The 25540-nt window shown below is 54.0% G+C and overlaps 2 protein-coding genes across 4 annotated transcripts in view; both read left to right on the top strand.

Annotated features, from left to right (window-relative positions):
- gtf2h2 (general transcription factor IIH, polypeptide 2) overlaps nucleotides 1–2956 on the top strand; it is an 86398-nt gene extending 83442 nt beyond the window's left edge. For both annotated transcript variants that reach the window (XM_072516158.1, XM_072516157.1), the window contains one exon: nucleotides 285–2956. In XM_072516158.1, the coding sequence (XP_072372259.1) occupies nucleotides 285–395 (111 nt within the window). In that variant the 3' untranslated portion in view covers nucleotides 396–2956. The remainder of the gene's footprint in view (nucleotides 1–284) is intronic.
- Nucleotides 2957–19070: 16114 nt separating this feature from the next.
- smn1 (survival of motor neuron 1, telomeric) overlaps nucleotides 19071–25540 on the top strand; it is a 46972-nt gene continuing 40502 nt past the window's right edge. For both annotated transcript variants that reach the window (XM_072516156.1, XM_072516155.1), the window contains exon 1: nucleotides 19071–19249. In XM_072516156.1, the coding sequence (XP_072372257.1) occupies nucleotides 19097–19249 (153 nt within the window). In that variant the 5' untranslated portion in view covers nucleotides 19071–19096. The remainder of the gene's footprint in view (nucleotides 19250–25540) is intronic.

The raw sequence follows: 25540 nt of genomic DNA, 5'->3' as shown, positions 1-25540 counted from the left end.
ATGTATTGGAGGAACACCCACAGTGCTTTAAGGGAGTTCCAAGATTTTGAATCGGTGACATATTTAAACAAAGTACTTCCTCATGGGAAATTGGAGAACAAAGTGTCATTGCATCTTTTGTCGCTGGCTAAATAATATTCCCGACACCCTTGATAAAATTTTCTACCTGCCCCTTCATCTTCCAGGTGAGAGGAGGTGCATGGGATTGAGGAAGAAGATACATTAGTGAATGTGCTTTCATGATTTTACGATTACTGTCTGAATCTGTCCTTGTTTTCTTGCAGGTATACATCTGCAATGTGTGCCAGAACATCTATTGTGTGGAGTGTGATATTTTTATTCATGATACCTTGCATTGTTGTCCTGGATGTATTCACAATCAACCCAATCCTTAATGACTGTCAAACATAATATTAGATTAATGAGTAACCAACTTTATTTTAATTTGTATTAAAGGAATGAGGTCTGTATCTATAGCTAAGAGCAACATTCACTGAGATGTACTTTGTTTATGTACCATCTGACCTGGTACATCTAATTCTGACCTAAAACGTTACAATTACAGATTTTGTAAAAATAAATATTTTGCAACACTATCAATTTTATAAGTTCATTAGTCTTAATCATATTGTTGTTGACATAAACTATCTACTTGGTATGCTGCTTTGTTTTCTGTTTTTCGTGATTCTCCATTCATAATTTTACCAATTTATTTTCTGATTATTTTTAAACTAATTTTCATCTTAAAATTAACAGACCTTGGTGGTACCTTTGGCTCAGTTGGTCAGTGTTTTGCACAATGTTCATCTGAACTGAACCCCGTGACCAATAATCTCCCTACTGTGGTGAATCGGCCAACATTAATTGGAGTAGCTACCAAAATAGTTAAAGGACTTTAGAAATAGCTTCAGTGTTTCTTGAGAATAAGAAAATCAGCTAGTCTTCCTATCCAGTGAGTTCTGCTTGGAATTACATGTATTGAATTTGACAGAACAGGAATTGCCCCATAATCACCGAGATGATCAGCACTTGCCTTTCACATAAAGAATTGTCATTTAAAAAAATTTAAAGTGCCCAATTATTTTTTTTTCCAATTAAGGGGCAATTTAGTGTGGCCAATCCACCTACCCTGCACATCTTTGGGTTGTGGGGGTGAGACCCGGGACAAGGATCGAACCCGTATCGACCCGTGAGGCCCAGAATTGTCATTTAAGCAATATCTGGATCTCTGGTTTCTATGGAATCCAGCTTGAATTAGCACATTCACACGAGTGTGAAGGGAAGAAAGATGTCAACTAATTTAGCAAAAAAAAAATCTATTTGTGCCATTGTCAAGTGCATTATTCTCCGCTGCAACGCTGATGGGTACGTTGTGTACTTATGGTGGTACTATTTTGTTTTATTTTTGAAATAACAAAGATCTTATGACATGCATTTTATTAAATTTTCCTCATTAGTTTCACCTAGAAAATTGAAAATTCATGTTTCTCTTTTTAATTTCACTTAGATTTATTATTTTTAATTTGCTTTGTTTCACTGATGCAACAACCATGGAAGAAGGTATTATAGCCAAATTTAAAATAGTTCTTGACCTGCAAACTAGTACGTACAGTTATATACCATTGAATAGCAGTCTGAATGGAAACCCTGATACTCCCTATGTGTTGTACCTCGAACTGTTAACTGGGCACAGATTGCTAATTGAACCTGGGAACCTCTGGTCCGTGATTAATTGCTGTAGAAGGCAGTGCCTTTATTTACAAGAAAATCAGGAACTTGATGTTTTTTGAAATTTAAAACATTTCTGGAGATTAAAGTTTAAAACAACCTACCTATAGAAAACGAATACTGCATAAAAATATGTTTATTTGTGAAAAGTAGGTTTCAGTTGCTACCTTTATACATGTTCCTTTTCTAAGTAATAGATATGTAAAGCCTACAGTTGAAATATATAGTTTGACACTGATTAGTTTTTTTTAAGCACTTAGGAGTTTACACACTCTTAATATCTCAAAGCCACTCATCATTTCCGAGATTGTGAAGCATACTCTCTTCACAATGCTTATTGTTTCAACACATTGTAGTACAAGCATTCTTACAGTGGTACTGCTCTAACATTCCAAAATGTCAAAGACTGGCTCTATCTATTAGGTTAGTGAGTATAGTGAACTCCATTTGCATACACTTATCCTCTGTTTTATGTAAGTGTTTTTAAGTATGAATAAGCAACCTTTAATTGAAACAATATCAAGAGACATCAAGATTGCCTTTGTGGCCTGCGGCCATACTAGTCTGAAAAAGCCTGATCTCAGAAGATTGCCTTTGTGAAGAAAATGTAAATGTTTTCCAAAATCCATTGGCATTTTTGGTAATCATAATGTTTTGAAACATAACTTAACCATTGATGCAAATCTAATTCAGGCTCATGCAGAAATGCAAGATTGTATTTGGACAGAATTTTAAAAAAAAATTTAATGTTTTATATTCTTCATTCAGTGCACTTTAATGGACTTTTTTTGTGGGTTGACTGTTAAAATCTGATCTGTATAAGCAATGGGTTTTTACCAAGCTTAGTAATTATTATAAAATGTTATAATTGTTGGATACCACACAAGTTGATTTGTTATTCTCGGTGCAGGTTGATTTGTTGAAAGTTGATGCCACCTTCCTTTTTGAAGCATTGAATATTTATTAAAAAGGAGTAAACATGCTTCCTAATACCATTGAGTGCTGTTTATTTTATATTCAAGAGATTATGCTGCAATGTCACGAGAATGTCTATTAGATAAGTCTAGTTCTCTCTGAATTGTGACAAAATGATTGGCATTTCCTAAACCATCCAAAGTTTTGTCAAAACTATTGTATCCGAGAGAGTTTGTATTTTTATCACGTGACGGATTAATTTGAAAAAGTGGTCATTTTGCTTGACTTTCTCAAATAAATGACTTTATAATAAGGTCAATTGTACTGCTTTTCTTGATCTTCAGTGGACATTGTCTAAAATGTTTAACCATAAAATATATTTACTATTCATACTTGCAAATTCTAGTTCTTTCCAGCATCCTTCGATATACGAAAGATTAGATAGACACATAACAAACAAATCTATTTCAGGTGGGGTGTCTTCATACGATGCACCTTTGCTGATGGCTGGAGAGAACACCCAGAAGGAAAATGCAGTAAAATGGGGAAATCAGAATACTGGTCTGAATTGGTCTTATACACTGTAAAATAGGGAAGTAAGAATACCCTTGAAAGGCAGATTCTGCCACACATGAAGCCACTAAGTGGTATTGTGGGTTATTCTGGGTTATTGTTTTTGGTGACTGTATCAGTTGCATCCTTGAAGCAGAGTTTTGGAGATCCTATTGGTCATCTGGCTTTGGCTATCTCACCATACAGAAAGTCCTTGGGTATGCGACAGTCTTCCTGTGGTGTTTTTACAATCATAACTTAGGGCAGCACGGTAGCATTGTGGATAGCACAATTGCTTCACAGCTCCAGGGTCCCAGGTTCAATTCCAGCTTGGGTCACTGTCTGTGCGGAGTCTGCACATCCTCCCCGTGTGTGCGTGGGTTTCCTCCGGGTGCTCCGGTTTCCTCACACAGTCCAAAGATGTGCAGGTTAGGTGGATTGGCCATGATAAATTGCCCTTAGTGTCCAAAATTGCCCTTAGTGTTGGGTGGGGTTACTGGGTTATGGGGATAGGGTGGTGGTGTGGACCTTGGGTAGGGTGCTCTTTCCAAGAGCTGGTGCAGACTCGATGGGCCGAATGGCCTCCTTCTGCACTGTAAATTCTATGAAATAACCTCCATGTGACGTCAACAGACCTGGTGTATCTCTGAACTAATTCCCCACAACTTCACTCCGAGGAAATGAGACTCCAGGACATGTAATTTGGGTCCACAGGATCTAACTAGTCAGTGTTACCTTCCTCCCGATTACTCTAAAATTTTAGCTAGATTGAAATTTCCAGGATATTGTAAGGGTCTGGGTGAGAACTTCTCAGAAATTATTTCACGACCAAAGGGAATTGGAGTTGGGTTCGCAGACGGTTAGATGAGACAATAAAATTTTAAGTAAACACACAAATTTAATATCATCAAAGAGTATAAATCGCAACACTTGCATGATATTCCAAAAAGATAATTAATTCTTAATTCTATGAGAGAATCTCAAATGTAAACTTTTACTTAATACAAATACAATCCATTAAAAGAGAACAAAGAATAAAGAAAAGCACAGCACAAGAACAGGCCCTTCGGCCCTCCAAGCCTGCACCGACCATGCTGCCTGTCTAAACTAAAATCTTCTACACTTTTGGGGTCTGTATCCCTCTATTCCCATCCTATTCATGTATTTGTCAAGATGCCCTTTAAACGTCACTTTCGTCCCTGCTTCCACCACCTCCTCCGGCAATGAATTCCAGGCACCCACTACCCTCTGTGTAAAAAAAAAAAAAAAAAAAAACTTGCCTCGCACATCTCCTCTAAACCTTGTCCCTCGCACCTTAAATGTATGCCCCCTAGTAATTGACCCCTTTACCCTGGGAAAAAGTCTCTTGACTATCCACTCTGTCTATGCCTCTCATAATTTTGTAGACCTCTATCAGGTCGCCCCTCAACCTTCTTCGTTCCAGTGAGAACAAACCCAAGTTTATTCAACCTCTCCTCACAGCGAATGCCCTCCGTACCAGGCAACATTCTGGTAAATCTCTTCTGCACCCTCTCTAAAGCCTCCCCATCCTTCTGGTAGTGTGGCGACCAGAATTGAACACCATACCCCAAGTGTGGCCTAAATAAGATTCTGTACAGCTGCAACATGACTTGCCAATTTTTATACTCAATGCCCCGGCCAATGAAGGCAAGCATGCCGTATGCCTTCTTGACTACCTTCTCCACCTGTGTTGCCCCTTTCAGTGACCTGTGGACCTGTACTCCTAGATCTCTTTGACTGTCATTACTCTTGAGAGTTCTACCATTCACTGTATATTCCCTACCTGTATTAGACCTTCCAAAATGCATCACCTCACATTTGTCCGAATTAAACTCCATCCGCCATCTCGCCAGCCAAGTCTCCAAACGATCTAAATCCTGCTGTATCCTCATCGCTATCCGCAGTTCCACCAACCTTTGTGTCGTTTGCAAACTTACTAATCAGACCAGTTACATTTTCCTCCAAATCATTTATATATACTATGAACAGTAAAGGTCCCAGCACTGATCCCTGCGGAACACCACTAGTCACAGCCCTCCAATTAGAAAAGCATCCTTCCATTGCTACTCTCTGCCTTCTATGACCTATCCAGTTCTGTGTCCATCTTGCCAGCTCGAGGGGCAGCACGGTAGCATTGTGGATAGCACAATTGCTTCACAGCTCCAGGGTCCCAGGTTCGATTCCGGCTTGGGTCACTGTCTGTGCGGAGTCTGCACATCCTCCCCGTGTGTGCGTGGGTTTCCTCCGGGTGCTCCGGGTTCCTCCCACAGTCCAAAGATGTGCAGGTTAGGTGGATTGGCCATCATAAATTGCCCTTAGTGTCCAAAATTGCCCTTAGTGTTGGATGGGGTTACTGGGTTATGGGGATAGGGTGGAGGTGTTGACCTTGGGTAGGGAGCTCTTCCCAAGGGCCGGTGCAGACTCGATGGGCCAAATGGCCTCCTGCACTGCAAATTCTATGATTCTATGAGCTCACCTCTGATCCCGTGTGACTTCACCTTTTGTACCAGTCTGCCATGAGGGGCCTTGTCAAAGGCCTTACTGAAGTCCATATAGACAACATCCACTGCCCTACCTGCATCAATCATCTTAGTGACCTCCTCGGAAAAACTCTATCAAGTTAGTGAGTAATGACCTCCCCTTCACAAAACCATGCTGCCTCTCGCTAATACGACCCCTTGCTTCCAAATGGGAGTAGATCCTGTCTCGAAGAATTCTCTCCAGTAATTTCCCTACCACTGACGTAAGGCTCACCGACCTGTAGTTCCCTGGATTATCCTTGTTACCCTTCTTAAACAAAGGAACAACATGGGCTATTCTCCAGTCCTCCGGGACATCACCTGAAGACAGTGAGGACCTCAGCAATTTCCTCTCTTGCCTCCTTCAATATTTCGGGGGTAGATCCCATCAGGTCCTGTGGACTTATCCACCTTAATATTTTTCAAGACTCCCAACACCTCTTTTTGGATCTCAATGTGACCCAGTCTATCTACACACCCTTCGCCAGACTCAACATCCACCAATTCCTTCTCTTTGGTGAATACTGATGCAAAGTATTCATTTAATACCTCGCCCATTTCTTCTGGCTCCACACATGGATTCCCTCCCCTGTCCTTCAGTGGGCCAACCCTTTCCCTGGCTACCCTCTTGCTTTTTATGTACGTGTGAAAAGAACTCTGATATCTATCAAACGTCAAAGTAATATTGCCTTGCTCCCCCAAGAGTGTGAGACTTGTTAGGTTTCAAATGGATTTCACATGGAGGTGATCGCTACCATGTTCTCCCCTAATGAAGCCTAATAATTCAAATTGCATGGAGATTATGGTAAATAATTTTTGGTGTTGTACTATTAAAAGGTGGTGTGGAAGTTTTGGTCTCCTTATCTAAGAAAGGATATACTCACCATAGAGGGAGTGCAGAGAAGGTTCACCAGACAATTCCTGTGAAGTCGGATGAGGAGAGATTGGATCAACTGAGGTGTATTCACTGGAATGTAGAAGAATGAGAGGGGATATAATTGAAACATAATATTCAGACAAGGCTGGACAGACTGGATGCAGGGATGTTGTTTCCTCTGGCTGGGGAGTCTGGAACAAGGGTCGCAGACTTGATAAGAGATGGGTCGTTTCACACTGGGATTCGGAGGGTGGTGAATTTTTGGAATCCTCTACCACAGAAGTCTGGAGGCCACATCACAATATATTTAAGAAGGAAATCGATAATTTCCCACATTTTAGAGGTGCAAAGGATATGGGGAGAGCGCTAGAGTATTGCATTGAGATAGCGGATTAGCCATGACCATGTTGAAGGCCACAGCAGGCTTGAAGGGCTGAATGGCTCCTGCTCCTATTTTCTATGTTTCTATGGAAGATAGTAATTCGCCCAATAATAGACCACCTTTAATCATTATCCCATATTAGGGGAGAAGGCCCTCCTTTTGTAATTAGCTTGCCCATCCAATTTCTCAGAAACGTTTTTGTGAAATTATTCTTGATAATCTAGGGTTAGGTAACGGTCATGTTGGTCAAGGTAATGGGCCCAGTAAGATAGTAAGACTTGGGGTTGAGAGTTCCTTTATCAGATTGTAGTTTTACTTATCCAAACTAGCATTGTATTTTAGTGCTAATTGTCATTGTAAGGACCCTTGGGGTAATGACTTTTGGATGCATGTATTCTTGATCAGCAAATGTCACATTGATGTGAAGAGAGTTGACCATGTTTATACTTGGTAAATTTTGCTCTTAGGAAATCCAGCTTGCTGTAGGTTTTACTGAAAAGTAATTTATAAATTAATTTCTTGCATCTATTCCATATATTGTATCCCATATTCCTTTGCATTCCATTTTGTGGATGTACTGAGCCAATGAAGCTGCCCTGCTTGATTAATGCTAACAAACTTGGACATTCTGCCTTTGAGAGGACTGCTGCACTTGTGATTTTGTCTTCTCAGGATATACCTATAATGCACTGCAGACAACAAAGTAAGAAATTGTGGTGTTTCTTGATGGCTGTAAGACATCCACTTTTGTCAACAGTGTACCTTACATACAGTTCTTATAAACCATCAACTGGGTCAGTTTGCTGTTCCACCCCCGTTTTGTGCATCAGCCAAAGTTTTTTTTTAATGTTTTTAATTTAAAAAATTTAAGGGGCAATTTAGTGTGGCCAATCTACCTACCCTGCACATCTTTTGGATTGTGGGCATGATACCCACGCAGACACAGGGAGAATGTGCAAACTCCACCTGGACTTACGGGAATAGTGTGGTTAAATGAATTTCATATTTCTATTTGCAGGCCAATTTTCTTTTATGGTTTTACTTTTTCTCAGTTTAAAAAAAAATTCCTACTATCTAATCTTCTTGTCTCTTCTCCATAAGACCATGTTTTCCAGTATCTTGCCAAGTAACCATTCTTCATTTAAATAATATAATCTTTATTGTCACAAGTAGGCTTGCATTAACACTGCAATGAAGGTACTGTGAATAGTCCCTAGTTGCCACATTCCGCCGCCTGTTCGGGTACACAGAGGGAGAATTCAGAATGTCCAAATTACCTAACAGCACGTCTTTCAGGACTTGTGCGAGGAAACCGGAGTATCTGGAGGAAACCCACACAGACACCGGGAGAATGTGCAGACTTCACACAGACAGTGACCCACGCCGGGAATCGAACCTGGGACCCTGGAGCTGTGAAGTAACAGTGTTACCCACTGTACTACTGTACCACCATGTATGGGTCCAGACAGTGAAAAATGATAGGTTTGTTAATTCATGGAGACATTATAGCAACACTGCCCTCATTCAATGTCTGTATATGCACTCTTTCCAGCAGGTATCACTGAAAGCAATTTCGAACGGAATCTTGGCTGATTTTTCCCCCCCTTCCTAAACTAATGAGTGCACACCCTTCTGACTGAAGATTTACTAACTCAACAAAAAACAGATCATGAGCGGTTCTGGTTTTCATTGCCAGACATACCAACTGAATTATTGGTAAAGCTTTACCATCAAAATGTAGACAATTATATAATAATTTATGGTGGTTTTGTTACAGGACTAGCTATCCAGCATCCCCTGGATTAATAATCCAGAGTATGAATTCAAATCCCACCATGACAGTAGATCAGTCAAATTTGATTTAAAATCAATAAATCTGGAAAAAAGCATAGGATCAGTTCAAATGACCATGAACCTGCCAGTTTGATATTAAAATACAACCAGTTGAGCAGCACGGTGGCGCAGTGGTTAGCATTGTTGCTTCATTGCGCCGAGATCCCAGGTTTGAACCCGGCTCTGGGTCACTGTCCGTGTGGAGTTTGCACATTCTCCCCGTGTATGTGTGGGTTTCGCCCCCACAAACCAAAGATGTGCAGGGTAGGTGGATTGGCCACGCTAAATTGCCCCTTAATTGGAAAAACAAAAAAAATAAATGGGGTACTCTAAATTTATAAGGAAAAAAAAAACAACCAGTTTCATCGTCCTTCAGGAAAAGAAACCTGCTGCTTGTTACCCGGTCTGGCTTAAACATGGCTCCAATATCACACTAATGTGGTTGATTTTAAAATGGCCCAGTAAGTCACCTAATTGCAGCAAATTGCTATGAAGAGTAAGTCAACTCCGCGGCAACCGAGGCATATTAGGACACAATAAAGACTATGGGCTTTTAAAAATATACTCCTTTATTTCCCCTTTTATTTTTGCTATTATTATTTTGATCCATGGAAGAGTAATGGACCTGTGATTTTAATTCTAGCAGTTGAATTCAAGCAGGGAGGAACTGGAAGGCATCAGTGATGACTCACATTGATTGACTTGGCTGGTGGGCAATGGGTTTGCCTAAAAAGCTGTGCTGTGCTCCAAAACAGGTGGTGATGGGATATTCTGTCTCTGAAATGCTTTTCAGAGTCACAAGGCCGCTGTCAGTTTCACTTTTGGTTCTGCAGCTGGGATGGAGGATTCTGATTATTTCTCTCCCAGAAGCTCCGTAAGGCCACTTGAGGGCTGATTTTTCCCTCCAGTAAGTCTGGGTGCTACTCTCTTGGGACTGCAGAGAAGTGAAGTTGAACCACGGGCTGGAAGCCATCTCTGATATGAGACAAAGTGTCTCAAGAAAAAAAGTAGGCCTGAATGAGAGCCTTCAAGTTGAAGGCCCAGTATAATAAAAACTAAAGTGACCCCCCAGAAGGTCTGCTGCTTTTATGTACCATATGAATGAAGGTCTTCTTGGTAGAGTCAATCACTAGTTGTAAACCAGAGGCTTTGATCAGCCAGCGCACTGTGAGGAAAGCTTGCTGCAAAGAACTCATCATCTGAAGCAAGGACTCTTATTTTTTTTCCTTAATCCTTTTTATTTTTATCCCTCTGCGTTTGTCTGTCTTGTGTGTGTGGGTAGAGAGTGAAACAAGTAAAGGGGGTAGTAGGTTAGATTGCTTGTTATCCAGTTGTAATTAATGCATATTTTATATTTATTCATGTTATAAATAAATAGTAATTGTGTTTCAACTTACAAACCAGATGATTGTGGTTGTTGTGCAGCCAAGGGCCAAAGATTTCAGGTTTTTAAATTAGAATAATTGGTTAATTCACTTGTGTTGTGACGCTGGGGTGAGTGGGACTGGAATTGACCGCTCTTGCCCAGGATGTTGTGACGTAAATTGGGGGCTCGTCCGGGATTTTTGGGTTACATGCAAATTTGGGTGACATGTAAATGAAAAGAGACACCAGGTTTGTAGTGATAAAGCTCGATGGCTTTGGAAGTTGCTAAGCATTTTCTACAGGTAGAAGATTTATCGTAGAATCGCTACAGTGCAGAAGGAGGCCATTCGGCCCATTGAGTCTGCACTGGCCCTTGGAAAGAGCACCCTACTTAAGCCCACACCCCCACACTATCCCTGTAACCCAACCTAACCTTTTTGACACTAAGGGGCAATTTAGCAAGGCCAATCCACTTAACCTGCATATCTTTGGACTGTGGGAGGAAACCCATGCAGACACAGGAAGTGCAAACTCTGCACAGATAATTACCCGAGGCCGGAATTGAACCCGGGTCCCTGGAGCTGTGAGGCAGCAGTGCTAGCCACTGTGCTGCCCAATGGAGCTGAGGCAGAAAGAAAAAGAAATGGCAGATGGAAATGCGGAAGTTGGAATTCGACAAAGTCTTCCAGCTTAAGGCACTACAATGTGTGAGGAGCTGCCAAAAAGTAGAGGGGTGCTTAATCTTAAAACGGAACCCAATGGCGATAAATTTAAATTTATACAGGCCCTCCGAAAATTCAATGAGAAGGAAGTAGAAGCCTTTTTTTTTGTGGCGCTTTTGAGAAAATAACAACCTAGATGGAGTGGCCACGAGAAAAGTGGACGGTACCCATGCTTCCCTGTCAGAGAGGGTGTCTAAGGATTATGAGATGGTTTAAAAAAAAAGGCTATTCTGGATGCGTATGAATTGGCTCCCAAAGCATATCGGCAAAAGTTTGGGAATTTATGGAGACAGCCGGAACAGACTTATGCAGTATTTGAAAGCGTTAAGCAGAACAATTTTAATAGGTGGGTACGAGCCTATTTTATTAGGTTTGAACTGCCTATGAAGCTTTGATAGAGATTATTCTCTTAGAGGAATTTAAGAATTCCGTACCTTCAATAATAACAACCCATGTTGAAGACCAGAGGATGAAAACTATGAGACAAGCAGCATTTATGGCTGACTATTATGAGCTAGCCCATAAATCTGAACAATGGAAATGTGGAACTTGTTCAAGGAACAGCTACTGCGTATCCTTGATAAGTATGTACCTGTCAGGCAGGGAGGAAGTGGTCGAGCAAGGGAACCGTGGTTTACTAAACCAGTCGAAACACTTGTCAAGAGGAAGAAGGAGGCTTATGTAAAGATGAAACATGAAGGTTCAGTTAGGGCGCTCGAGAGTTACAAGTTAGCTAGGAAGGACTTAAAGAAAGAGCTAAGAAGAGCCAGGAGGGGACATGAGAAGTCTTTGGCAGGTAGGATCAAGGATAACCCTAAAGCTTTCTATAGATATGTCAGGAATAAAAGAATGACTAGGGTAAGAGTAGGGCCAGTCAAGGACAGTAGTGGGAAGTTGTGCTTGGAGTCCGAGGAGATAGGAGAGGTGCTAAATGAATATTTTTCGTCAGTATTCACACAGGAAAAAGACAATGTTGTTGAGGAGAATACTGAGATTCAGGCTACTAGACTAGAAGTGCTTGAGGTTCATAAGGAGGAGGTGTTAACAATTCTGGAAAGGGTGAAAATAGATAAGTCCCCTGGGCCGTATGGGATTTATCCTAGGATTCTCTGGGAAGCTAGGGAGGAGATTGCTGAGCCTTTGGCCTTGATCTATAAGTCATCTTTGTCAACAGGAATAGTGCCAGAAGACTGGAGGATAGCAAATGTTGTCCCCTTGTTCAAGAAGGGGAGTAGAGACAACCCCGGTAACTATAGACCAGTGAGCCTTACTTCTGTTGTGGGCAAAATCTTGGAAAGGTTTATAAAAGATAGGGTGTATAATCATCTGGAAAGGAATAATTTGATTAGACATAGTCAACACGGTTTTGTGAAGGGTAGGTCGTGCCTCACAAACCTTATTGAGTTCTTTGAGAAGGTGACCAAACAGGTGGATGAGGGTAAAGCAGTTGATGTGGTGTTTATGGATTTCAGTAAAGCGTTAAGGTTCCCCACGGTAGGCTACTGCAGAAAATTCGGAAGCATGGGATTCAGGGAGATTTAGCAGTTTGGATCAGAAATTGGCTAGCTGGAAGAAGACAAAGGGTGGTGGTTGATGGGAAGTGTTCAGACTGGAGTCCAGTTACTAGTGGTGTACCACAAGGATCTGTTTTGGGGCCACTGCTGTTTGTCATTTTTATAAATGACCTGGAGGAGGGCGTAGAAGGATGGGTGAGTAAATTTGCAGATGACACTAAAGTCGGTGGAGTTGTGGACAGTGCGGAAGGATGTTACGAGTTACAGAGGGACATAGATAAGCTGCAGCGCTGGGCTGAGAGGCGGCAAATGGAGTTTAATGCAGAAAAGTGTGAGGTGATTCATTTTGGAAGGAATAACAGGAAGACAGAGTACTGGGCTAATGGTAAGATTCTTGGCAGTGTGGATGAGCAGAGAGATCTCGGTGTCCGTGTACATAGATCCCTGAAAGTTGCCACTCAGGTTGAGAGGGTTGTTAAGAAGGCGTACGGTGTGTTAGCTTTTATTGGTAGAGGGATTGAGTTTCGGGGCTATGAGGTCATGTTGCAGCTGTACAAAACTCTGGTGCGGCCGCATTTGGAGTATTGCGTGCAATTCTGGTCGCCGCATTATAGGGAGGATGTGGAAGCATTGGAAAGGGTGCAGAGGAGATTTACCAGAATGTTGCCTGGTATGGAGGGAAGATCTTATGAGGAAAGGCTGAGGGACTTGAGGCTGGTTTTGTTAGAGAGAAGAAGGTTAAGAGGTGACTTAATTGAGGCATACAAGATGATCAGAGGATTGGATAGGGTGGACAGTGAGAGCCTTTTTCCTCGGATGGTGATGTCTAGCACGAGGGTACAATGCTTTAAATTGAGGGGAGATAGATATAGGACAGATATCAGAGGTAGGTTCTTTACTCGGAGAGTAGTAAGGGCGTGGAATGCCCTGCCTGCAACAGTAGTGGACTCGCCAACACTAAGGGCATTCAAATGGTCATTGGGTAGACATATGGACGATAAGGGAATAGTGTAGATGGGGTTTAGAGTGGTTTCACAGGTCGGCGCAACATCGAGGGCCGAAGGGCCTGTACTGCGCTGTAATGTTCTATGTTCTTTGTTTCATCACCACCACACTTTTGAAAAGGATAGGAAGTGGGAGCGTGAAAGGAAGGCAGGTAGCCAAGTTTAAAAAATGGATAGCTGGAAATGCTACGAGATCTCCTCCTCAGGCCAGGAAAGAAGGCTACAGAATTTTGGATGAGCTAAGGGGTGAAGAATAGGAGGTCGGCTAGTCTAACATTTTATGAATGAAGATCGCAGTTGGCCAATACATTTTAGAAGTTTTCAGTGGCAGATCAGTTAAGAGAGTGATATTATAGAGATGGTTATAATGTATACATGTTTGTAGAAGCTTTTCCAAACAGGCAACATGTATTTGAAAAGAAGGGCAAGGATGTAGATGGTGCTGGGATGGAAATTGGATAGGTAAGATTGGAATCAAGCGACTTGTGTTGCCAGAAGAGGAAAGGCAAGAGAATGGGGTAGTCGACTGCAAGGCTTTAGACAGGTCAATGAAAATGTGATGAATGTATTATACCAATAATCCACCAGTGTATCAGTATCATGCTTTGCCTTTGTATTTGCATCTATGCTATGCTGTTGCCCTTGTGGGCTCCACCTATGGGCCATTGTATAGCATCATCAATAGGGGAACATGCTGGGACACGTATGGGCTCCGCCCATGGCTCCTCCCCTTGAGGGGGGTATAAAGAGCAGTCGAGCTGTAGGCAGCGCACAGTATTGTCTCAGTCGCAGGCAGGCACTGTTCTAAGTTGATTAAAGCCACGGTTTACTTACTCTTGTCTCGAGTGAATTAATGGTCGCATCAATTTAATCAACTTAAACACAACTATGGAATCTGACCGACTGGAACTCGATCCGCAGGCCGTGGAGGCGAAATAAATTTTTGCACACTGGCTTCGATGCTTCAAGGATTATCTTGCAGCCGCCTCCACGCCTTCCATCACTGACGACCACTCGACCCCCCCTCGTGGACCCCTGACCACAGACTACCCCAGGCCTGTGCCGCGCAGCCGCCCGCCCATCATGGGGGGCTACCCTGCTATTTCTGCGGCCAGCCCCAACACCCCCGGCAGCACTGCCTGGCCTGCAATGTGAACTGCAGCAGCTGCGGGAGAAAAGGACATTTCGCCAAAGTCTGCCTGGCCAGGTCTAAGAACTCTAACTCACAGGCCCGATCCTCAGACTCACAGGCCCGCAGCGTCTCCGACTCCGCCCCCCTCATCAGCCTCGTGCTATCAGTGGGAGCAGCCATCTTCCAGTCCTCACAGCACGTGCGACTCATGGGGGCCGCCATCTTGGCCATCCTCCCCCACGCGGCCGGCCACGTGCGATCCATGGGGGACGCCATCTTGGACACCATCTTCCTCGCCGCCTGCCACGCTCGACCAACGAGGGATGCCATCCTGGCCGCCATCTGCTACGCCGCTCGACACGTACGATCAACATGGGCAGCCATTTCGGAGCCGCTCCAGCACCTCCGACCATGCCGGCTACCCGCAACTCAGCGCGGTCACCCTGGACCAGTCGCGACCCAAGCACCTCCGGAGCTCCATGATGACCGTCCGGGTTAACGGGCACGAGACGCCTTGCCTCTTCGACTCCGGGAGCACAGAGAGCTTCATTCACCCGGACATGGTAAGACGCTGCTTGCTCCCAATTTTCCCTGCGCACCAAATCATCTCCCTTGCCTCTGGGTCGCACTCGGTGTAAATCCAAGGGTGCACTACCGCAACCCTAGCAATACAGGGCGCCGAGTACGCAGACTTTAAATTATATGTGCTCCCAAACCTCTGCGCTCCTCTCCTATTGGGACTCAATTTCCAATGCAACCTCAGGAGCCTAACCCTGAAATTCGGGGGGCCCCTGCCCCCACTCACCATATGCAGCCTCAAGACCCTAAAAGTCAACCCTCCCTCAATCTTCGCAAACTCACCGCCGACTGCAAACCAGTCGCCACCAGAAGCAGGCGGTATAGCATACAGGACAGGACTTTTATTAGGTCCGAGGTCCAGCGTCTCTTGCGGGAGGGAGTCATCGAGGCCAGCAATAGCCCCTGGAGAGCTCAGGTGGTGGTCGTCAAGACCGGGGAAAAGTTCTGGATGGTTGTTGATTACAGCCAAACCATAAACCGGTACACGCAACTCGATGCGTACCCCCTTCCCCGGATTGCAGACATGGTAAACCAGATCGCACAATACCAGGTGTTCTCCACGGTGGATCTGAAGTCTGCATACCACCAGCTCCCAATCCGCCCGGAGAACCGCCACTACACGGATTTTGGGCAGACGGCCTCCTTTTCCACTTCCTCCGGGTCCCCTTTGGCGTCACGAACGGGGTTTTGGTGTTCCAAAGAACAATGGACCGAATGGTGGACCAGTACGGGCTACGGGCCACATTTCCGTACTTGGACAATGTCACCATCTGCAGCCATGATCAGCAGGACCACAACGCCAACCTCCACCGATTTCTCCAAACCGCCCAAACCCTCAACCTCACCTACAACAAGGAGAAATGCGGTTTCCGCACAACCAGGCTAGCCATCCTCGGCTATGTTGTGGAGAACAGGGTCCTAGGGCCCGACCCTGACCGTATGCGCCCCCTCCTGCAACTCCCTCTCCCTCACTGCCCCAAGGCCCTGAAGAGGTGCCTCGGGTACTTTTCGTATTATGCCCAGTGGGTCCCCAACTATGCGGACAAAGCCCACCCACTAATCAAGGCCACCATTTTTCCACTGGCAGCCGAGGCTCGCCAGGCTTTCGGCTGCATCAAGGCGGATATTACCAAAGCCGCAATGCGCACGGTGGACGAGTCCGTCCCCTTCCAGGTTGAGAGCGACGCATCAGAGGTTGCTCTCGCCGCTACCCTCAATCAAGTAGGCAGACCGGTGGCGTTTTTTCCGCGCACCCTCACCACCTCTGAAATTCGACACTCCTCGGTCGAAAAAGAAGCCCAAGCCATCGTGGAAGCCGTACGGCACTGGAGGCACTACCTCACTGGTAGCAGGTTTACCTTCGTCACCAAACAACATGTTCGACAATACGCAGCGGGGCAAAATCAAGAACGATAAGATCTTGAGGTGGAGGATCGAACTCTCCACCTATAACTACAATATAGTATATCGTCCTGGGAAGCTCAACGAGCCCCCAGATGCCCTGCCCCGCTGCACATGCGCCAGCGCACAAGATGACCGACTACAGGCTATCCACTATGACCTCTGCCACCCGGGGATCACGCAGCTTATCCACTATATCAAGGTCCACAACCTGCCCTACTCCACCGAGGAGGTCAGAGCCATGACCAGGGGCTGCCAGATCTGTGCGGAGTGTAAACCGCACTTCTATCGACCAGATAAGGCCCACCTGGTAAAGGCAACCGGGCCCTTTGAGTGCCTCAGTATCGATTTCAAAGGGCCCCTCCCCTCCAATAACCGCAATATATCTTTCCTCAATATTATTGATGAGTTCTCCCGCTTCCCTTTTGCAATTCCTTGCCCCGATATGACCACGTCCACCGTCATTAAAGCCTGACATGGTGTCTTCACCCTGTTTGGTTCCCCAATCATGTCCACAGTGACCTGGGCCTCGTCATTCATGAGCGACGAACTGTGTCAGTACCTGCTCAGTAAGGGCATTGCCTCGAGCAGGACTACCAGTATAACCCTAGGGGAAACGGCAGGTGGAGAGGGAGAACGCGACGGTCTGGAAGACCGTCCTACTGACCCTGCGGTCCAGGAATCTCCCAGTTTCTCACTGGCAGGAGGTCCTCCCCAATGCGCTCCACTCTATTAGGTCCCTACTTTGCACGGCCACAAACGAGACCCCTCATGACCGCCTATTTGTTTTCCCTAGGAGAGCCACCACAGGGGCCTCGCTTCCGTCCTGGCTGAAGACACCGGGGCCAGTCCTACTCAGAAAACACGTCAGGAGCCATAAGGCCGATCCTCTGGTAGAGAGGGTCCAGCTCCTACACTCAAACCCCCGTACGCTTATATCGAACACCCCGGTGGCCGACAAGATACGATCTCCCTGCGGGACCTGGCGCCTGCCGGTACCAACCGCCCCTCCACTGTATCCCGCCCAACCTACCATGATCAGCGCCCCCACCCCTTTATGGCTCCCGCCCACCATTCCCCCTTCACCGGTCCACAGGAATGAAGCGTCAGAAGAGACGCTCCCGGAGTCCACGTCTGTATCTGCACCGGCGCCCCCACTACCGATGCCAGCACAGATGAGCTCGACACCCGGGCCCGCACCGACGTGAGAGCTTCGGCGATCACAGCACACAATCCGTGCGCCGGACCGGCTGAACGTATGAACCCGTCAACCCCGTTGGACTTCATTTTTTAACAGGGGGTGAATGTATTATACCAATAATCCACCATTGTATCAGTATCATGCTTTGCCTTTGTATTTGCATCTATGCTATGCTGTTGCCCTTGTGGGCTGCACCTATGGGCCATTGTATGGCATCACCCATAGGGGAACATGTTGGGACACGTATGGGCTCCGCCCATGGCTCCTCCCCTTGAGGGGGGTATAAAGAGCAGTCGAGCTGTAGGCGGCACAGTATTGTCTCAGTCAGGCACTGTTCTAAGTTGATTAAAGCCACGGTTTACTTTTACTCATGTCTCGAGTGAATTGATGGTCGTATCAGAAGGAAAATGCACTAGGTACCGTCAATTTCATAGAATTTACAGTGCAGAAGGAGGCCATTCAGCCCATCGAGTCTGCACCGGCTCTTGGAAAGAGCACCCCTACCCCAAGATCCACACCTCCACATCCCCATAACCCAGTAACCCCACCCAACACTAAGGGTAATTTTGGACACTAAGGGCAATTTAGAATGGCCAATCCACCTAACCTGCACATCTTTGGACTGTGGGAGGACACCGGAGCACCCGGAGGAAACCCACGCGCACACGGGGAGGATGTGCAGACTCCGCACAGACAGTGACTCAAGCCGGAATTGAACCTGGGACCTTGGAGCTGTGAAGCAATTGTGCTATCCACAATGCTACCGTGCTGCCCTTCAGTTATGGGTGGGATTTTTCTGCCCCCATTTGGTGGGAATGGGGAAGGGGGGGATCTTCAAACAGCATTTACGCTGGTGGGATTTCCCTGCTCAATTGTCCTCTGCCAGTGACATAACAGGGTTCCCATATAATATAGGGTTATAATATTAGTGGCCTCCTTGCTGTTACATACACCCCACATAGAATAGTCTCCCCCGATAGTGTGACGTCATGTCAGCGGGATTTACAACCAGTTTTTGATAACAGGGAACTGGAGAACATAACCTGATTGGGGGGGGGGGGTACACAGGTAAGTAGGGCACCTGGGGGAAGAGGGTCATGCCTGGGCAGTATCCCGGCTCTGGGGGGGGGGTGGGGGGGGATGCAAAGGTGTCTTGAGGGGCAAAGGTTAGGCAAGTGGGAATCAGGATGTTGCCGGAAAGGGGGTGCGTGCGTGATGACCACCTTCACTGCGGACCAAAATCAAATGCAGACCGCTTTCATGGAACAACGGTCACCTAACTCTGCAGAGAATCAGGTGTTAGCCCCCTCCCCCAGCCGGATGGGATGTTCACCATTTGCGTCGCCTGATAATGACGCACGAAACCTTTCAGCTTATGAAACGCGCAGCTCAGCAAGACTGGTCGCTGTTTGCTGACGTTCCTCCCAGGTTGTGCTGCTCGGGACGGATAATGGGCGAGGAGAGTAAAGTGGGAGAGGTGGTGTTCCGGCGAGGCTACGGACAGGTAATGCAGCCTCCGGAGAGGGCGGGCGCAGACTGACTGAGCCAGGCCCGGCCCCATACCCAAGACCGTGCATCTCCCCCCCCCTCCCACCAACCCCCATCCCCCCCCTCCCACCACCCCCATCCCCCCACCACCCCCATCCCCCCCCCCCACCCCCACCCCCACTCCCCCCCCCCACCCCCCACCCCATCCCCCCCACCAACCCCCATCCCCCCTCCCACCACCCCACCCCCCTCATCCACCACCCCCACCCCCCCCTCTCCCACCATCCCACCCCCCCTCTCCCACCACCCCATCCACCCCCCTCTCCCACCACCCATCTCCCCCCCCCTCCCCCACCCCCCCCTCCCCCACCCCCCCCCTCCCCCACCCCCCCCTCCCCCCACCACCCCCCCTCCCCCACCACCCCACCCCCCCTCCCCCACCCCCCCTCCCCCACCACCCCCCCCTCCCCCACCACCCCACCCCCCCCCTCCCCCACCACCCCACCCCCCCCTCCCCCACCACCCCACCCCCCCCTCCCCCACCACCCCATCCCCCCCCTCCCCCCCCGCCCCCCTCCCCCACCACCCCCCATCCCCCCCTCCCCCACCACCCCATCCCCCCCCTCCCCCACCCACCCCATCCCCCCCCCTCCCCCACCACCCCATCCCCCCCCACCACCCCATCCCCCCTCCCCCACCACCCCATCCCCCCCCTCCCCCACCACCCCACCCCCCCTCCCCACCACCCATCCCCCCCCTCCCCCACCACCCCATCCCCCCACCCTCCCCCACCACCCCATCCCCCCCCCTCCCCCACCACCCCATCCCCCCCCCTCCCCCACCACCCCATCCCCCCCCCCACCACCCCATCCCCCCCCCTCCCCCACCACCCCACCCCCCCCCTCCCCACCACCCCATCCCCCCCTCCCCCACCACCCCATCCCCCCCCCTCCCCCACCACCCCATCCCCCCACCACCCCATCCCCCCCCCTCCCCCACCACCCCATCCCCCCCCCTCCCCCACCACCCCATCCCCCCCCTCCCCCACACCCCATCCCCCCACCACCCCATCCCCCCCTCCCCCCCACCACCCCATCCCCCCCTCCCCCACCACCCATCCCCCCCTCCCCCACCACCCCATCCCCCCCTCCCCACCACCCCATCCCCCCCTCCCCCACCACCCCATCCCCCCCTCCCCCACCACCCCATCCCCCCCCTCCCCCACCACCCCATCCCCCCTCCCCCCCACCCCCACCCCCCCCTCCCCACCACCCCATCCCCCCCCCTCCCCCACCACCCCACCCCCCCCCTCCCCCACCACCCCACCCCCCCCCCTCCCCCACCACCCCACCCCCCCCCTCCCCCACCACCCCACCCCCCCCCTCCCCCACCCACCCCACCCCCCCCCTCCCCCACCACCCCACCCCCCCCCTCCCCCACCACCCCACCCCCCCCTCCCCCCACCCACCCCCACCCCCCCCTCCCCACCACCCCACCCCCCCCCTCCCCCACCACCCCCACCCCACCCCCTCCCCCACCACCCCACCCCCCCCCTCCCCCACCACCCCACCCCCCCCCTCCCCCACCACCCCACCCCCCCCCTCCCCCCCACCACCCCACCCCCCCCCTCCCCCACCACCCCACCCCCCCCCCTCCCCACCACCCCCATTCCCCCCTCCCCCACCACCCCACCCCCCCTCCCCACCACCCCACCCCCCCCTCCCCCACCACCCCACCCCCCTCCCCCACCACCCCACCCCCCCTCCCCCACCACCCCACCCCCCTCCCCCCCACCCCCCACCCCCCCTCCCCACCTCCCCCCCTCCCCCACCTCCCCCCTCCCCCACCTCCCCCCACCTCCCCCTCCCCCCCTCCCCCACCACTCCATCCCCCCCTCCCCCACCACCCCATCCCCCCCTCCCCACCACCCCCATCCCCCCCTCCCCCACCACCCCATCCCCCCCTCCCCACCACCCCATCCCCCCCTCCCCCACCACCCCATCCCCCCCTCCCCCACCACCCCATCCCCCCCTCCCCCACCACCCCCATCCCCCCCTCCCCACCACCCATCCCCCCCCTCCCCCACCACCCCATCCCCCCCTCCCCCACCACCCCATCCCCCCCTCCCCCACCACCCCATCCCCCCCTCCCCCACCACCCCATCCCCCCCTCCCCCACCACCCCATCCCCCCTCCCCACCACCCCATCCCCCCCTCCCCCACCACCCCATCCCCCCCTCCCCACCACCCCATCCCCCCCTCCCCCACCACCCCATCCCCCCCTCCCCCACCACCCATCCCCCCCTCCCCCCACCACCCCCATCCCCCCCTCCCCCACACCCCATCCCCCCCTCCCCCACCACCCCATCCCCCTCCCCCACCACCCCATCCCCCCCTCCCCCCCCCTCCATCCCCCCCTCCATCTCCCCCCCTCCCATCTCCCCCCCCTCCCCATCTCCCCCCCTCCCATCTCCCCCCTCCCCATCCCCCCCTCCCCCACCTCCCCCCCTCTCCCACCCCCATCTCCCGCCACCCCATCCCCCCTCTCCCGCCACCCCCATCCCCCCCTCTCCCGCCACCCCATCCCCCCCCTCTCCCGCCCACCCCATCCCCCCCTCTCCCGCCACCCCATCCCCCCCTCTCCCCGCACCCCATCCCCCCCTCTCCCGCCACCCCATCCCCCCTCTCCCGCCACCCCATCCCCCCCTCTCCCGCCACCCCATCCCCCCCCTCTCCCGCCACCCCATCCCCCCCTCTCCGCCACCCATCCCCCCCTCTCCCGCCACCCCCATCCCCCCCTCTCCCGCCACCCCATCCCCCCTCTCCCGCCACCCCATCCCCCCCTCTCCCGCCACCCCATCCCCCCCCTCTCCCGCCACCCCATCCCCCCCTCTCCCGCCACCCCATCCCCCCCTCTCCCGCCACCCCATCCCCCCCTCTCCGCCACCCCATCCCCCCCTCTCCCGCCCACCCCATCCCCCCCTCTCCCGCCACCCCATCCCCCCCTCTCCCGCCACCCCATCCCCCCCTCTCCCGCCACCCCATCCCCCCCTCTCCCGCCACCCATCCCCCCTCTCCCGCCACCCCATCCCCCCCTCTCCCGCCACCCCATCCCCCCCTCTCCCGCCACCCCCATCCCCCCTCTCCCGCCACCCCATCCCCCCCTCTCCCGCCACCCCATCCCCCCCTCTCCCGCCACCCCATCCCCCCCTCTCCCGCCACCCCATCCCCCCCCCCTCCTCCCCCCCTCCCGCCACCCCATCCCCCCCTCTCCCGCCACCCCATCCCCCCCTCTCCCGCCACCCCATCCCCCCCTCTCCGCCACCCCATCCCCCCCTCTCCCGCCACCCCCATCCCCCCCTCTCCCGCCACCCCATCCCCCCCTCTCCCGCCACCCACATCCCCCCCTCTCCCGCCACCCCATCCCCCCCCTCTCCCGCCACCCCATCCCCCCCTCTCCCGCCACCCATCCCCCCCTCTCCCGCCACCCCATCCCCCCCCTCTCCCGCCACCCCCATCCCCCCCCTCTCCCGCCACCCCATCCCCCCCTCTCCCGCCACCCCATCCCCCCCTCCCTCCCCGCCACCCCATCCCCCCCTCTCCCGCCACCCCCATCCCCCCCTCTCCCGCCACCCATCCCCCCCTCTCCCGCCACCCCATCCCCCCCTCTCCCGCCACCCCCATCCCCCCCTCTCCCGCCACCCCCATCCCCCCCTCTCCCGCCACCCCATCCCCCCCTCTCCCGCCACCCCATCCCCCCTCTCCCGCCACCCCATCCCCCCCCTCTCCCGCCCCACCCCCATCCCCCCTCTCCCGCCACCCCATCCCCCCTCTTCCCGCCACCCCATCCCCCCCTCTCCCGCCACCCCATCCCCCCCCTCTCCCGCCACCCCATCCCCCCCTCTCCCGCCACCCCCATCCCCCCCTCTCCCGCCACCCCATCCCCCCCTCTCCCGCCACCCCCATCCCCCCCTCTCCCGCCACCCCATCCCCCCCTCTCCCGCCACCCATCCCCCCCTCTCCCGCCACCCCATCCCCCCTCTCCCGCCACCCCATCCCCCCCTCTCCCGCCACCCCATCCCCCCCCTCTCCCGCCACCCCATCCCCCCCTCTCCCGCCACCCCATCCCCCCCCTCTCCCGCCACCCCATCCCCCCCTCTCCCCGCCACCCCATCCCCCCCCCTCTCCCGCCACCCCATCCCCCCCTCTCCCGCCACCCCATCCCCCCCCTCTCCCGCCACCCCATCCCCCCCTCTCCCCGCCACCCCATCCCCCCCTCTCCCGCCACCCCATCCCCCCCTCTCCCGCACCCCATCCCCCCCTCTCCCGCCACCCCCATCCCCCCCTCTCCCGCCACCCCATCCCCCCCTCTCCCAGCCACCCCCATCCCCCCCTCTCCCGCCACCCCATCCCCCCCTCTCCCGCCCACCCCATCCCCCCCTCTCCCGCCACCCCATCCCCCCCTCTCCCGCCACCCCATCCCCCCTCTCCCGCCACCCCATCCCCCCCCTCCCGCCACCCCCACCCCCCCCTCTCCCACCACCCCCACCCCCCCCTCTCCCACACCCCCATCCCCCCTCCCACCACCCCCACCCCCCCACCACCCCCACCCCCCCCACCACCCCCACCACCCCCACCACCACCCCCCACCCCCCACCCCCCCCCACCACCACCCCACCCCCCCCACCCCCACCCCCACCCCCCCCCACCCCACCCCCCCCACCCCCACCCCCACCCCCCCTCCCCCACCCCCACCCCCCCCACCCCCACCCCCCCCTCCCCCACCCCCCCTCCCCCACCCCACCCCCCCTCCCCCTCCCCCCCTCCCCCACCCCCGCCCCACCCCCGCCCCCCCCTCCCACCATCCCCGCCCCCCCACCACCCCCACCCCCCCCTCCCACCATCCCCGCCCCCCCCTCCCACCATCCCCCCCGCCCCCCCCTCCCACCATCCCCGCCCCCCCCTCCCACCATCCCCGCCCCCCCCCTCCCCACCATCCCCGCCCCCCCCTCCCACCATCCCCGCCCCCCCCCTCCCACCATCCCCGCCCCCCCCCCTCCACCATCCCCCCCCCCCCCCCCCCACCATCCCCGCCCCCCCCCTCCCACCATCCCCGCCCCCCCCCTCCCACCATCCCCGCCCCCCCTCCCACCATCCCCGCCCCCCCCTCCCCACCATCCCCGCCCCCCCCCTCCCACCATCCCCGCCCCCCCCTCCCACCATCCCCGCCCCCCCTCCCCACCATCCCCGCCCCCCCCTCCCACCATCCCCGCCCCCCCCTCCCACCATCCCCGCCCCCCCCTCCCACCATCCCGCCCCCCCCTCCCACCATCACCCGCCCCCTCCCACCACCCCGCCCCCCCCACCATCCCGCCCCCCCCCACCATCCCCGCCCCCCCCCCACCATCCCCGCCCCCCCCCCACCATCCCCGCCCCCCCCCACCATCCCCGCCCCCCCCACCATCCCCGCCCCCCCCCCACCATCCCCGCCCCCCCTCCCACCATCCCCGCCCCCCCCTCCCACCATCCCCGCCCCCCCCTCCCACCATCCCCGCCCCCCCTCCCACCATCCCCGCCCCCCCCCTCCCACCATCCCCGCCCCCCCTCCCACCATCCCCGCCCCCCCCCCTCCCACCATCCCCGCCCCCCCCTCCACCATCCCCGCCCCCCCCTCCCACCATCCCCGCCCCCCCCTCCCACCATCCCCGCCCCCCCTCCCACCATCCCCGCCCCCCCTCCCACCATCCCCGCCCCCCCCCCTCCCACCATCCCGCCCCCCCCTCCCACCATCCCCGCCCCCCCCTCCCACCATCCCCGCCCCCCCCCTCCCACCATCCCCGCCCCCCCCTCCCACCATCCCCGCCCCCCTCCCACCATCCCCGCCCCCCCCTCCCACCATCCCCGCCCCCCCCTCCCACCATCCCCGCCCCCCCCTCCCACCATCCCCGCCCCCCGCCCACCATCCCCGCCCCCCCTCCCACCATCCCCGCCCCCCCCTCCCACCATCCCCGCCCCCCCCTCCCACCATCCCCCCGCCCCCCCCCCCTCCCACATCCCCGCCCCCCCCTCCCACCATCCCCGCCCCCCCCCCCACCATCCCCGCCCCCCCCCCACCATCCCCGCCCCCCCCCCACCATCCCGCCCCCCCCCACCATCCCGCCCCCCCCCCCACCATCCCCGCCCCCCCCCCCCCCCCCACCCCATCCCCGCCCCCCCCTCCCCACCATCCCCGCCCCCCCCCTCCCACCATCCCCGCCCCCCCCTCCCACCATCCCCGCCCCCCCCCCTCCCACCATCCCCGCCCCCCC

The sequence above is a fragment of the Scyliorhinus torazame genome, chromosome 9 (genome assembly GCF_047496885.1).
Source record: "Scyliorhinus torazame isolate Kashiwa2021f chromosome 9, sScyTor2.1, whole genome shotgun sequence".
NCBI lineage: Eukaryota > Metazoa > Chordata > Chondrichthyes > Carcharhiniformes > Scyliorhinidae > Scyliorhinus > Scyliorhinus torazame.
The sequence above is the reverse complement of the archived record's forward strand: the minus strand, read 5'-3'. Positions and strand labels throughout refer to the sequence as shown.